At 44.4% G+C, this 14827-nt stretch overlaps 1 protein-coding gene across 1 annotated transcript in view; it reads left to right on the forward strand.

Annotated features, from left to right (window-relative positions):
• Positions 1-13234: 13234 nt before the first annotated feature.
• Positions 13235-14827, forward strand: part of LOC106604421 (Kv channel-interacting protein 2) — a 118757-nt gene continuing 117164 nt past the window's right edge. Inside the window, exon 1 of the mRNA XM_014199048.2 lies at positions 13235-14105. Coding sequence (XP_014054523.1) covers positions 14018-14105 — 88 coding nt within the window. The 5' untranslated portion in view covers positions 13235-14017. The remainder of the gene's footprint in view (positions 14106-14827) is intronic.

Raw genomic sequence — 14827 nt, forward strand, 5'->3', positions numbered from 1 at the left:
AATAATTTCCCTTCCTCATGATACCATCTATTTTGTGAAGTGCACCAGTCCCTCCTGCAGCAAAGCACCCCCATACATGATGCTGCCACCCCTGTGCTTCACGGTTGGGATGGTGTTCTTCGGCTTGCAAGCATTCCCCTTTTTCCCCCAAACATAACGTTGGTCATTATGGCCAAACAGTTCTATTTTTGTTTCATCAGACCAGAGAACATTTCTCCAAAAAGTATGATCTTTGTCCCCATGTGCAGTTGCAAACCGTAGTCTGGATTTTTTATGGAGGTTTTGGAGCAGTTATGTCGATATAGGACTCGTTTTACTGCGGATATAGACACTTTGTACCTGATTCCTCCAGCATCTTCACAACGTCCTTTGCTGTTGTTCTGGGATTGATTTGCACTTTTCACACCAAAGTACGTTCATCTGTAGGAGACAGAACTCATCTCCTTCCTGAGTGGTATTGTCACGTCCTGGCCAGTATAAGGTCAATTGGTATTGTAGTTTGGTCAGGACGTGGCAGAGGGTATTTGTTTTATGTGGTTCGGGGTGGTGTTTTGGAAAATAGGGTGTTTGATTTAGTATTTCCGGGTTTTTGGGTTATGGTCTGTGTTTATGTATTTCTATGTGTTATCTAGTTAGTTGTATGTCTATGTTTGGTTAATTGGGGTGGACTTCCAATTGAAGGCAGCTGTGTGGTGTTGCCTTTGATTGGAAGTCCTATATTAGTTGGGTGTGTTTGTTTGTCTAATTGTGGGAGATTGTTTTTGCATTGCGTGTTTTGTAGCCTGTCAAACTGTTGCACTATCGTTGTTTATTGTTTTTTGTATCGTGTTCACGTTAGAGATTTATTAAATTCAAAGATGAACACGACCTCTGCTGCGTATTGGTCTACCTTTTCTGACGAGGACTTTTCAATATCGTCAGAAGACGAAGATAAGTGTGACAGAATCTCCCACCACTCCAGGACCAAGCAGCAGAGGAAGGAGCAGAGGGACTTCGAGTTGGACTGGTGGGAGAAGTGGACCTGGGAGGAAGTGCTGGACGGGGCCGGACCTTGGCACCAGGCTGGGGATTATCGCCGCCCGCAGTGGGAAATTGAGGCAGCCAAGGCAGAGAGGCGGAGGTACGAGGCCATGGACGCGCTGAAGGAGAAGCACGAGAGGCACCCCCAATAAAACATTTTTTGGGGGGGCACACGGGTAGTTTGGCTAGGCCTAGGAAGAGCTGGAAGCCAGCTACCCGTGGTTATATGGAGGAGCATATGGGGTGGAGAGCACCATGTTTCGCTGAGGAGCGCACTATCTCACCCATACGCACGCACAGTCCGGTGCGCGCTATTCCAGCCCCTCGCAGGTGCCGTGCTAGAGCGGGCATCCAGCCTGGTAGGAGGATGCCTGCGCAGCGCATCTGGTCGCCGGTACGCCTCCAAGGACCAGGCTACCTAACTCCCGCTCTACGCACGGCTACCATCAGGCCCCTGCACAGCCCAGTCTGCCCTGTACAAGCACCCCGCTCGTACAGGGCTACTAGTTCCATCCAGCCAAGACGGGTTGTGCAGGAGGTAAGATCAAGACAGACTGTGCGCCTCCATAGCCCTGGGTTTCCAGCTCCTGTCTCTCGTGCGGACCCGGAAGTGCGTCAACCCAGTCCGACTCGTCCTGTTCCCGCTCCCCGCACTAGCCTTCAAGTGCGTAAACCCAGCCACGCCAGTCAACAGTCGTCGGAGCTGCCCGCCAGTCAACAGTCGTCGGAGCTGCCCACCAGTCAACAGTCGTCGGAACTGCTGGAGTGGCCAGACTGCCCTGAACTGCCGGAGTGGCCAGACTGCCCTGAACTGCCGGAGTGGCCAGACTGCCCTGAACTGCCGGAGTGGCCAGACTGCCCAGACTGTCCCGAGTTGCCAGACTGCCCAGACTGTCCCGAGTTGCCAGACTGCCCCGAGCTGCCAGACTGCCCAGACTGTCCCGAGCTGCCAGACTGCCCCGACAGCCTGGAACGGCCAGAGCCGGAGCCACCTCCAGAGATAGGTGGGTTGGGGAGGGGGGGTGTAGCACGGCAGCCACCCTCCCTTCCCTCCCTTTAGTAGGGGGGAATTTTTCTTTTTTGGTGTTGCTTGGGTTTATTTTTGTTAAGGTGCTTCCGGGGTTAGCACCTTTAAGGGGGGGTACTGTCACGTCCTGGCCAGTATAAGGTCAATTGGTATTGTAGTTTGGTCAGGACGTGGCAGAGGGTATTTGTTTTATGTGGTTCGGGGTGGTGTTTTGGAAAATAGGGTGTTTGATTTAGTATTTCCGGGTTTTTGGGTTATGGTCTGTGGTTATGTATTTCTATGTGTTATCTAGTTAGTTGTATGTCTATGTTTGGTTAATTGGGGTGGACTTCCAATTGAAGGCAGCTGTGTGGTGTTGCCTTTGATTGGAAGTCCTATATTAGTTGGGTGTGTTTGTTTGTCTAATTGTGGGAGATTGTTTTTGCATTGCGTGTTTTGTAGCCTGTCAAACTGTTGCACTATCGTTGTTTATTGTTTTTTTGTATCGTGTTCACATTAGAAATTTATTAAATTCAAAGATGAACACGACCTCTGCTGCGTATTGGTCTACCTTTTCTGACGAGGACTTTTCAATATCGTCAGAAGCCGAAGATAAGTGTGACAGGTATGACAGCTGCGTGGTCCCATGGTGTTTATACTTGCGTACTATTGTTTGTACAGATGAACGTGGTACCTTCAGGCGTTTGGAAATTGCTCCCAAGGATGAACCAGACTTGTGGGTGTCTACAATTTGTTTTCTGAGGTCTTGGCTGATTTCTTTAGATTTTTCCATGATGTCAAGCAAAGAGGCACTGAGTTTGAAGGTCGGCCTGGAATTACATCCACAGGTACACCTCCAATTGACTCAAATGATGTCAATTAGCCATTTTCTGGAATTGTCCAAGCTGTTTAAAGGCACAATCAACTTAGTGTATGTAAACTTCTGACCCACTGGAATTGTGATACAGTGAATTATAAGTGAAATAATCTGTCTGTAAACAGTTGTTGGAAAAATTACTTGTGTCATGCACAAAGTAGATGTCCTAAACAACTTGTCAACTATAGTTTGTTAGCAAGAAATTTGTGGAGTGATTGAAAAACGAGTTTTAATGACTCCAACCTAAGTGTATGTAAACTTCCAACTTCAACTTAAATATATATATATATATATTGCCTTTGGAAAGTATTCAGACCCTTGAGTTTTTCTACATTTTGTCAGGTTACAGCCATATTCTAAAATTGGTTTGTTTTTAACGTTTCATCAATCTACAGACAATAACCCATAATGACAAAGCAAAAACAGGTTTTTAATTAAAAAATATATATATATTTGAAATGACACATTTACATGTATTCAGACTCTTTACTTAGTACTTTGGTAAAGCACCTTTGAGCCTTGAGTCTTCTTGGATATGACGCTACAAGCTTGGCACACCTATATTTGGGGAGTTTCTCCCATTCTTCTCTGCAGATCCTCTGCAGACTTAGCCCGAAGCCACTCCTGCGTTGTCTTGGCTGTGTGCTTAGGGTCGTTATCCTGTTGGAAGGTGAACCTTTGCCCCAGTCTGAGGTCCTGAGCGCTCTGGAGCAGGCTTTCATCAAGGATCTCTCTGTACTTTGCTCCGTTCATCATTGCCTCAATCCTGACTAGTCTCCCAGTCACTGTTGCTGAAAAACATCCCCACAGCATGATGCTGCCACCACAATGCTTCACCGTAGGGGTGGTGCCAGGTTTCCTCCAAACATGACCCTTGGCATTCGGGGCAAAGAGTTCAATCTTTGTTTCATCAGACCTGAGAATCTTGTTTCTCATGGTCATAGAGTCATTTAGGTGCCTTTTGGCAATCTCCAAGTGGCTTCTGTCTGGCGACTCTACCATAAAGGCCAGATTGGTGAAATGCTACAGAGATGGTTGTCCTTCTGTAAGGTTCTCCCATCTCCACAGAGGAACTCTGGAGCTCTGTCAAAGAGACCATCGGGTTCTTGGTCACCTCCCTGACCAAGGCCCTTCTTTCCCGATTGCTCAGTTCTAGGAAAAGTCTTGGTGGTTCCAAACTTCTTCCATTTAAGAATTATGGAGGCCACTGTGTTCTTGCGGACGTTCAATGCTGCAGAAATGTCTTGGTTTGCTTTCCCAGATCTGTGCCTCGACACAATCCTGTCTCGGAGCTCTGACATGCACTGTCAACTGTGGGACATTATATAAATAGGTGTGTGCCTTTCCAAAGCATGTCCAATCAATTGAATTTACGGCAGGGGAACTCCAATGAAATTGTAGAAACATCTAAATGATGATTAATGGTAAATGGATGCACGTGAAATAAATTGACCTTCATAGCAAAGGTTCTGAATATTTATGTAAATAAGGTATTTATGTTTTTTTATGTTTTATAAATTTGCAAACCATTCTAAAACCCTTTTTTCACTTTGTCATTATGGGGTATTGTGTGAAGATCAATGAGAAAGAAAAATATTTAATCAATTTTAGAATAAGGCTGTAACCTAACAAAATGTGGAAAAAGGGAATCAGTCTGAATACTTTCCGAATGCACTGTATGTATATAACCTAGCAAGCAACATTAGATGGATAATTAAACAAAAGCCTTAATTGGAAAATAGTTAGCTAGCTTGCTGGCTGGCTATAGCTTGCTTGAACGTTGTCGCTTGTGTCACTCACTCCATTTCGGGCCGAGCACTCTGTCCCGACTGTAAAACTCATGTTTAGGTTATTCAAACCTGGTCTGTTATTGATCTTAACTAGCTGTCTCATGTCTTTGAATTGCACACATAGTGGTGATGTTGTTTGATCAACAATATACTGTATCTGATTTATGCTGATGAAGAGTCCCACTGCTTCTATCTAGTCTAGAAATAGCTGTTGCTATCTATATGTATGATGTACATGACATGCATGACACTTGATAAAAGTTCCTCTTTGAAGTTTATTTCAAATAAACTACAGAGATTCAAATGTGCCTCATCAATATTTGCTAATATTTGTACTTAACAGTCAATTCCATGCCTGGCTGGCTATACAAACAACTAATGTCCACATGTTAAACGCCCTGAGGGCTCTGCTTATCTCAGCTACCCATGACAGAGAGACATGACAGATCTGTCTGGGTGTCTCAACCACTTCAACCTCTAGATGGGAGATGGCATCATTCTGTTTTGTGTCCTTTCACTCTGAATTGTGCACTCGATCACTCCCCCTCATAACAGGATACATTGGTAATCAGCCCTGGTTAGCCCTGGCGCTTTTCATCCTTTCAGTTCCTGAACCCTGTCCCTGACCCCTAACCTCTATATGACCCCAGAACTATATGGTGTTTGCGTTCAAGTTAAAGCTTTACTACCAAAGATGAAAGTGTGTGTGGGTGTGTTCGTGTGCCTGTGTGCATGCTTGTCCAACATTAGTCAGCATAGTTCTCTGACACAAGCACTTCCACCTGGTGCCTCCCTCTTTCCATCTCTCTGTTTCTCTCTCTCGCTCCCTCCATCGTTGAAATGAGTGTTGAGTGTGTCATACCAGCTGGTGCTTTTGCATGCCACGTGAATAGGTTGTATGTATGTGTGTGCGTGTCATATCACAGATGTTCTCTGGCTCCTCATCTCATGCACAAAGAGATTTATTCTACTTTCTAAACATATTTGTATTACCTTTTCTGCTCTCTTCCCTTTTCTGTGCATTCAATTCAGTTCTCTTCTGCTCTCTCTTATTCTGTCTTTCTCTTTCTCTCTCTCTGACACTTACCCTCACCCCCTCCTCTCTCTGTTTTCTCTGCCATCAGTGAGTAATCACGCCCTGTGATGAGAAAAGGAATGAATAAACTGTTCAAAGTAGGACATATTTGACTCAGTTTATCAGAAGGGCAGATTGTTTGCATTCGTTTGTGACTGTGTGCTATGGAGACAGACCAGGGTTGGAATTCAAGGAAAAGATGACATTACTAACTCACGATTATAGATGCGGTAAATATATCAAAGGAACTCGACCAAAGCAATGGAAATGCCATGGCAACACCAATCACGCTTTCCCGTCAGGGAAAGATTCAAAATCTCCTCATTGCCCCCCATCAAAATAAGCCTACATTTAGGCTATTGTTTATATGTCTATTTCACACTATTTGGGGGTAAAAAAAAATCAGAGTAGAATGCTTATATGGAAGTTAACCCTAATACTGCACTACGTTTAAAAACAGCTTCAAGTACCACCACCGATTTCTATATGGCTAGATTAACTACCAGCTTGAATGAACGGCAATTAGCATTTACTGTAGCAGACATTTTTTCTAACCGAAAATAGTCATTTTCGGGTTAGAAAAAACAGCAAAATATATCCATAGCCAGATATGAGTAACCACATTGTGGATAATTTAGAACACAAAAATCGTGATGAACGCAAAACGCTACAGAGAGTGGCCCAATACAGTACTTAGGCCGAGCTCCCTGCCATCCAGGACCTCAATATCAGGCGGCTGTCAAAGGAAGGCCCGAAAAATTGCCAAAGACTTCAGCTACCGAAGCCATACACTGTTCACTCTGCTACCGCCCGGCGAATGCTACCGTAACATTGGTTCTCGGACCAACAGGCTCCGAGAAAGCTTCCACCTCCAAGCGATAAGACTGCTAAATAGTCAATGAAATGGTTACCCAGACTATCTGCGTTGACCCTATCTTGCACTGACTCTATCCACACTTACGAGACTATATACAGTGCATTCAGTATTCAGACCCTTTGACTTGAAAAATGTATGTTAATTACAGCCTTATTCTAAAATGGTTAAATAGTTGTTTTTCCCCTCATCAATCTATTCGCAATACCCCATAATGACAAAGCAAACACAGGTTTTTAGGAACTGTTGTACATTTTTGACTAATAAAAGTATGAATTATCACATTTACATAAGTATTCAGACCCTTTACTCAGTACTTTGTTGAAGCACCTTTGTCATTGATTACTGCCTCGAGTCTTCTTGGGTATGGCGCTACAAGCTTGGCACACCTGTATTTGGGGAGTTTCTCCCATTCTTCTCTGCAGATCCTCTCAAGCTCTGTCAGGTGGAATGGGGAGCGTTGCTACCCAGCTATTTTCAGGTCTCCAGAGATGTTCGATCGGGTTCAAGTCCAGGCTCTGGCTGGGCCATCAAGGACATTCAGAGACTTGTCCCGAAGCCACTCCTGCGTTGTCTTGACTGTGTGCTTAAGGTCGTTGTCCTGTTGGAAGGTGAACCTTCATCCCAGTCTGAGGTCCTGAGTGCTCTGGAGCAGGTTTTCATCAAGGATCTCTTTGTACTTTGCTCCATTCATCTTTCCCTCGATCCGGACCAGTGGCGATTTTATCACATAAATCTTGGTGGGGCAAAAAAAATAAAAGTGGGATGCATGCCAGCAAAGTCACTACACAACACAACACTAAACAATACATGAATTGCACTATAACGGTGTCAAACAATGCCGACAAACTATTAGGGCCTGCATAAAGCTGTCCCAACACCCGCTACACCTGGCTATCAGCGGAGCCTTATCTGGCAGCGAAACAGTTCATTCAGCCTCATTTACAGCCTTTTAAAAAAACATAGCTGATATGGCTGACTTGCTTAAACAAATGTGGTTTCTACTGACAATTGAGATGTACAAACTATGGCATAAGGGGACGACAAGCGGATAAGAGGCAATCCGTAATTTCAATTAAGACATTAATGAACGAGCCAGGATGGACGTAGTCAATATAACTATTTGTTCAGCACTTTTGAAATGTACAGCGACAGAATTCAGAGCATGGGCCGTTCTTACAGTGTTTTCCCTGTACACCAAGTCAGAATGGTAGGCTAAATAAAGGGGGCATATAAGCAGACAAGGAAAGTTCTTACAATATTTGATGATTACATTTCTCAAAAACAGGTTATAGGCTGCATGTGCACCACCGAGTCAGAACAGTAACGTTAATCGAAATAACGAGGTAAAAATAGACCAAATTATTAGGGTGAGGCACATGGGATACTAACAACTTACTACACAACATACACTTAGTATTACTTTCTTAGCTACAGTATACATATCTCCCTGGCATATTACATCATTTATGCAGCAGCATACAATACATTTTTTGGACTCACCTTGTTGTGATGTGCTCACTTGAACAGGAAGGTGGTGCGGCGATCCTTCGTGGGCAAATTTTGTCATCAAAGAAAGAGAAAGAGGTCGGATTTACAATTCCGAGTTGGATTTGGATGACCATTCAAAACGTATTTTCCCAGTCTGGGCTCGTTTATGCCTGACTTTCAAGTTGCAATGCTTGCAGTTCGCCACTGTCACCGATTCCTTCCAAACCACTCATTGTTGAATTTGCGATTTCCAACTTGTTGCGTGACATTTATGTCCAGTGGCTGATGAGCATCTATACGTTTTATCTATAATTTCTCTTCATTATTTCTCTTCATAATGACAAGGATTAAAAATGATTTGCCAGTAGATTGTCGAAATGATTTATGATGATGACTGCTAGCTAAGATTTTGAAAGTAAGATGTTGACATGATCAAACCAATCAAAGCTACTGTACATATAACGAGATTTGACGTCATTTTATCTGTGGCCAATGACCTTGAGCTTTCTTGGAAGGGCACTACTAATGTAATTCTATGGCAGGAGCCAAAGGGCTTGAATTTTCGATGTCTACCTTTACTGCTTGGCCGTGACGTAGTGTCCCCATGAGTGACAGAACACTGAGCCAATCACGGCGCAACGCTCCTATTTTCTGCTGACTGAGCTAGGCTGAAACACCTGCATTTTGGAGCTGCCTTACATGTTTGTATGTGGCTTTATTAACTCAATGATATACAGTGAGGGAAAAAAGTATTTGATCCCCTGCTGATTTTGTACGTTTGCCCACTGACAAAGAAATGATCAGTCTATAATTTTAATGGTAGGTTTATTTGAACAGTGAGAGACAGAATAACAACAAATTGATTTGCATTTTAATGAGGGAAATAAGTATTTGACCCCCTCTCAATCAGAAAGATTTCTGTTTCCCAGCTGTCTTTTATACAGGAAACAAACTGAGATTAGGAGCACACTCTTAAAGGGAGTGCTCCTAATCTCAGCTTGTTGCCTGTATAAAAGACACCTGTCCACAGAAGCAATCAATCAATCAGATTCCAAACTCTCCACCATGGCCAAGACCAAGGCGCTCTCCAAGGATGTCAGAGACAAGATTGTAGACCTACACAATGCTGGAATGGGCTACAAGACCATCGCCAAGCAGCTTGGTGAGAAGGTGACAACAGTTGGTGCGATTATTCGCAAATGGAAGAAACACAAAAGAACTGTCAATCTCCCTCGGCCTGGGGCTCCATGCAAGAAATTCTGACATTTGACTGTGAGAGCTTGTTGGTACATAAAGGCAGGGTAAATTGACTGACTAGGCATCAGGATAGATAATCATGAGAGTAAGAATAAAGAACGGAGTAGCAGCAGCATATGATGAGTGTGAAAGTGTGTGTATGTATGTGTGCGTAGTGTCTATATGTGTGTGTTTTGTGTGTGTAGTGTATGGGAATGTGTGTGGGTCTTGTGTGAAAATGCCAGTGTAGTGTGTGTGTGTGTGTGTGTGTGTGTGTGTGTGTGTGTGTGAGTAAGTATATAGTGTGTATACAGCGCATTCGGATAGTATTCAGATCCCTTGCCTTTTCCCACATTTTGTTACGGTACAGCTACAGTCGTGGCCAAAAGTTCTGAGATTGACACAAATATTAATTTTCACAAAGTCTGCTGCCTCAGTTTGTATGATGCCAATTTCCATATACTCCAGAATGTTATGAAGAGTGATCAGATGAATTGCAATTAATTGCAAAGTCCCTCTTTGCCATGCAATTGAATGGAATCGCAAAAACACATTTCCACTGTATTTCAGCCCTGCCACAAAAGGACCAGCTGACATCATGTCAGTGATTCTCTCGTTAACACAGGTGTGAGTGTTGATGAGAACAAGGCTGGAGATCGCTCTGTCATGCTGATTGAGTTCGAATAACAGACTGGAAGCTTCAAAAGGAGGGTGGTGCTTGGAATCATTGTTCTTCCTCTGTCAGCCATGGTTACCTGGAAGGAAACACGTGTCGTCATCATTGCTTAGCACAAAAAAGTGCTTCACTGGCAAGGATATTGCTGCCAGTAAGATTGTACCTAAATCAACCATTTATCGGATCATCAAGAACTTCAAGGAGAGCGGTTCAATTGTTCTGAAGAAGGATTCAGGGTGCCCAAGAAAGTCCATCAAGCGCCAGGACCGTCTCCTAAAGTTGATTCAGCTGCGGGATTGGGGCACCACCAGTACAGAGCTTGCTCAGGAATGGCATCAGGCAGGTGTGAGTGCATCTGCACGCACAGTGAGGCGAAGACTTTTGGAGGATGGCCTGGTGTCAAGGAGGGCAGCAAACAAGCCACGTCTCTCCAGGAAAAACATCAGGGACAGACTGATATTCTGCAAAAGGTATGGCTATTTAACAGTTTAACAGCCTTGAGATAGAAGCTTGGCTGGATGATGTCCTTGATTATCTTTTTGGCTTTCTGGTGCCATTGGGTGCAGTAGGTGTCCTGGAGGGCAGGCAGTGTGCCCTCGGTGATGCGTTGAGCAGACCGCACCACGCTCTGGAGAGCCCTGTGGTTGCAGGCTGTGCAGTTGCCGTACCAGGGGGTGATACAGCCTGACAGGATGCTCTCAATTGTGCATCTGTAAATGTTTGTGAGGGTCTTAGGGGCCAAGACACATTTTTTCAGCCTTCTGAGGTTGAAGAGGCACTGTTGCGCCTTCTGCAGCACACTGTCTGTGTGTTTGGACCATTTTAGATAGTCAGTGATGTGTACGCCAAGGAACTTGAAGCTTTTCACCTTCTGCACTGCGGTCCCATTGGCATGGATAGGGGCGTGCTCCCTCTGCTGTTTCCTGAAGTCCACGATCACCTCCTTTGTTTTGCTGACTTGAGGAAGAGGTTATTTTCCTGGCACCACTCCGCCAGGGCCCTCACCTCCTCCCTGTAGGCTGTCTCGTCATTGTTGGTAATCAGGCCTACAACTGTTGTGACGTCTGCAAACTTGACGATTAAGTTGGAGGCGTGTCTGGCCACTGACTTGTGTCACCGGTGACCTGCCTCATGTACATATCTACCTCAAATACCTTCTATCTGTTACTGGTACTCCCTGTATATAACTTCATTCTTGTGTATTTATTCCTCTTGTCTTACTATTTTTATGTTTTATGATTTATTTATTTTACTCTCCATCATTGGGAAGGGCTCGTAAGCAAGCATTTCATGGTAAAGTCCACCCCTTGAATTCGGCGCACGTGACAAATACAATTTGATTTCGAAGAGAACTGGAGGAAAGGATAGATTATTACCATGTCTGTTGGTTATGGCCATGTGTTCAGGTTTGTGTGTGTGTGCGCGGGGGGGCGGGGGGTCCCTGGGGGGTCTGTGAGTTCTTCTTGTTCTCTCTATTTAGGCAAAACCTGTCTCAATATGCCTCTCACCCTGTAAGTCTTTGTGGTGACTCACACACTGCGCAGACTGAGAGCTGGCCGCTGTGTTTTGGCTCGTCTCCTGTACATGTGTCACACAGTTAGAAGAAAAACACCTCCAGGCCCCCCACAAACATACCTCTCGGTCCCCACACACACCACATGTTGGTTCTCACTCCTATCTTCCTGCACAGATTTTGTCAAACCTTTGTCGGTGTGTTTGACTCTGTGTCTATGTCTGTACTGGTGGTTATTAACTAATTGAAAAGCAGTTGAAGCTTCACCTGGGACAATCACTCTCCACTAACCTGAGGTCGGATGTTGGCATTCTGATTCAGTCACTGTCTGTTGTTCTGAGAGAGCGAGAGAGAGAGAGAGAGATGAATGCTGGGTAGTCCTTTCACTCTCTCCTGGATTTGCCTCAGGGCATAGCAGAGTCCATCAAATATTAACTACCTACATTATCATCAGATCATACTCTGACGCTGTATGTGTGCTTGCATACGTGTGTGTTTGCATGCTTGTGTGAATTAAAGTTGTACTAAGATAGAAAGAGTGAGTGCATACATCAGAGTTTTCAATAGTCAGCATTGATCAACATCATCTCAGTCGCTCTTCTAGCAAAAGTTGGCAAAGCTTTTTGGGGGGAAATCTGTGGTTGCCTTGGCAACCATAATCAGCTCTAATTCAGCTGAGAGAGAATGTTTTATGGTCACATACGCCAGATAGGTGCAGTGAAATGTGTTGCTTTACAGGGTCAGCCATAGTACTACAGCGGACCTGGAGCAAATTAGGGTTAAGTGCCTTGCTCAAGGGCACACTTGTCGGCTTGGGTATTCAAACCAGCGACCTTTTGGTTACTGGCCCAACGGAATATCCTCTAGTCTACCTAACTAGATAGACAGAGAGAGATAAAATGAGAGGTGAAAGCAGGGTCTACTAGAATGCGAGGGAGACTTCAACTGAGTTCTGTTTTTTTCCACTGTACTGACTGAGTGATGGGTCAGGGACTGAGAGGACAGGAGCGAAAGAGTAAGAGAGAAAGGAGAAGAGAAGACAGATGTGTGACAGAGAAAGAGAACGGGAGCAAGAGAGATGGCGGTCTTTAGAGGATTAGAACCCTAGTCCTCTCGTCTGACAGACTGATACTAGTATATCTCTCATTATTTTTCTCCATCAACTGGCATTACTATTACAAGTGGAAAAACGTATTCCCCCTCTCCTTCTCCTCCACTCCTCTCTCTACTGGGGTTTCCGCTACTGTACTACTTGTAGAGGGAGAACTCACTCCCCGTCTTCCTCTCCTCCTTTGGCCCTACTGGGCTTTGGACCTATCATTCATCTACCGCTCAATGCATCGGAGAGAAGAAAAAAAATTAAAGAAGGAACTCATTGGCCAGATTCTCCTCCTTCTCCCTCCCTCCCTCATTCTCTTCCCTCTGGTCCATACTAGAGTTTAGGGTACAGATTTAGGATCTTAATTTGATCACTCTTTTGTTGCTGAGAAGGTTCCTGCACAGCAGGAAATGCTAACTTGTACTGTATTCAAGGTTTAAAAAGGCTTCTAAAGTTTGTAATTTCCACTTTAAAATGTCAGACTTGATTTGCCTTAGCAAAAAATGTATCAACCCCTACAAAAATGTAATTTAATTATAATCCACATAATATTGTCCTGTTACTGCGGGATTATTTTCCTGCTGTAGCAAACTGGCTCAAGTTAAGATGATAAATCTGTACACCAGGAGAGAAGAAGAGAAGAGAGGAGATGAATAAGATAGATAGAGAGAGAGAGCAAGAGAGAAATATGCGAGAGGGAGGAAGGAGAGGAGAGTGGTGCGTGGCGCTAATTGCCGTGTTTGCTTTGTTTCTCCCCGTCGCATTACTTACCCTCCCTCTGGCACAAATACACACACACACACAAACACAACAGGCAGGCACACTTACTCTCCTGCTGGCTCGCACCAAAACAAACCTCCCAGGCAGTGTTTGTTTCTTTGAAAGCAGCAAGTAAAGGGAAACAATAGGAGAAAGACGAGAAGGAGAAAATAAAAAGTAACTGGAGGAACAAGAGAAGAGAAGAAAAGAGAAAGAGTAGAGGAGAGAAAATAGGAGAGGAAAACAACCTGTCACTCAAGAGTAGTTGTGTAGTACAAGTCAGTTGGTCCGGAATTTTCTACCACTCTCCTCCCAGCCAATCAGATTGAGTGAGGGGATTCTCAAAGGATAAAGGGGAGGAGACAGAACACTGTTTTTGATTAACAGTCTATAGTCCTACAGGTGGAGCCACGAATAAACGGAGAGAGAGGAGGAGAGCGAGAGAGAGAGCGAGCGAGCGAGAGAGGAGCAGCAAGCAGCTACACTTTACGCCCCCTTTACTTCCTTTCCTCTTTTCACTTGTTTTCTGCCTAGTCGATACCCCCCAACACTCGCGTTTACCCCAACATTTGTGACTATCGTTAGCCACTACAGAGTCAAGATGAGCCATTGCAGGAAGAGATGCAAGCGACAGCTGACCAAAGTCTTTCGATTTTTCTACCGCTTCCTCACAGGGACACTCGAGAAAGGTAGGCAGTCTCTCCACTCTAACCTCCCTTACCTCCAGCTCCTAAACCCCCTATACTTCTAATCTAGACCCCTGCACCGGGCTCACCTTGCTTCAATCTACGATTGTTTGGGTCTAGGAGCTGGAGTGATCTAGCCCAATGGTTCTATCTATGTGGTTCCAGCTTTGTCATTCTAGGTCTAGGAGTTGGAGTGTTTTAGCTATGTGGTACTGCTGGTATCTGATATTTTATATCTCTTGGTTCTGTGTGGTTTTCTATATTAGCTGTGTGTGTGTGTGTGTGTGTGTGTGTGTGTGTGTGTGTGTGTGTGTGTGTGTGTGTGTGTGTGTGTGTGTGTGTGTGTGTGTGTGTGTGTGTGTGTGCGTGTGAGCGTGTGAGCGTGTGTGCGTGTGTGTGTGTGTGAGAGCGTGTGTGTGAGAGCGTGTGTGTGTGAGCGTGTGTGTGTGTGTGTGTGTGTGTGTGCGTGCGTGTGTGTATGTGAGATAGAGATACTGTGTGAGACATTGTACTCTCCGTAATGTTTTCACATGTGAAATAGCTGTTTTCACATGTTGAGCTTCAATTTCACACTTGAAACCATATTTTTCCATGTATTAAATGTAGACTTCACATATTAACACCACCTTTTCACATGTAAGGAGAATAACATATTTTTACTTCACATGTGAACTTGCAATTCCACATTTGAAAGTGAAAGTCAAATTAGCAGTTTCACAAGTTCA

The sequence above is a fragment of the Salmo salar genome, chromosome ssa01, assembly GCF_905237065.1.
Source record: "Salmo salar chromosome ssa01, Ssal_v3.1, whole genome shotgun sequence".
NCBI classification, from domain to species: domain Eukaryota; kingdom Metazoa; phylum Chordata; class Actinopteri; order Salmoniformes; family Salmonidae; genus Salmo; species Salmo salar.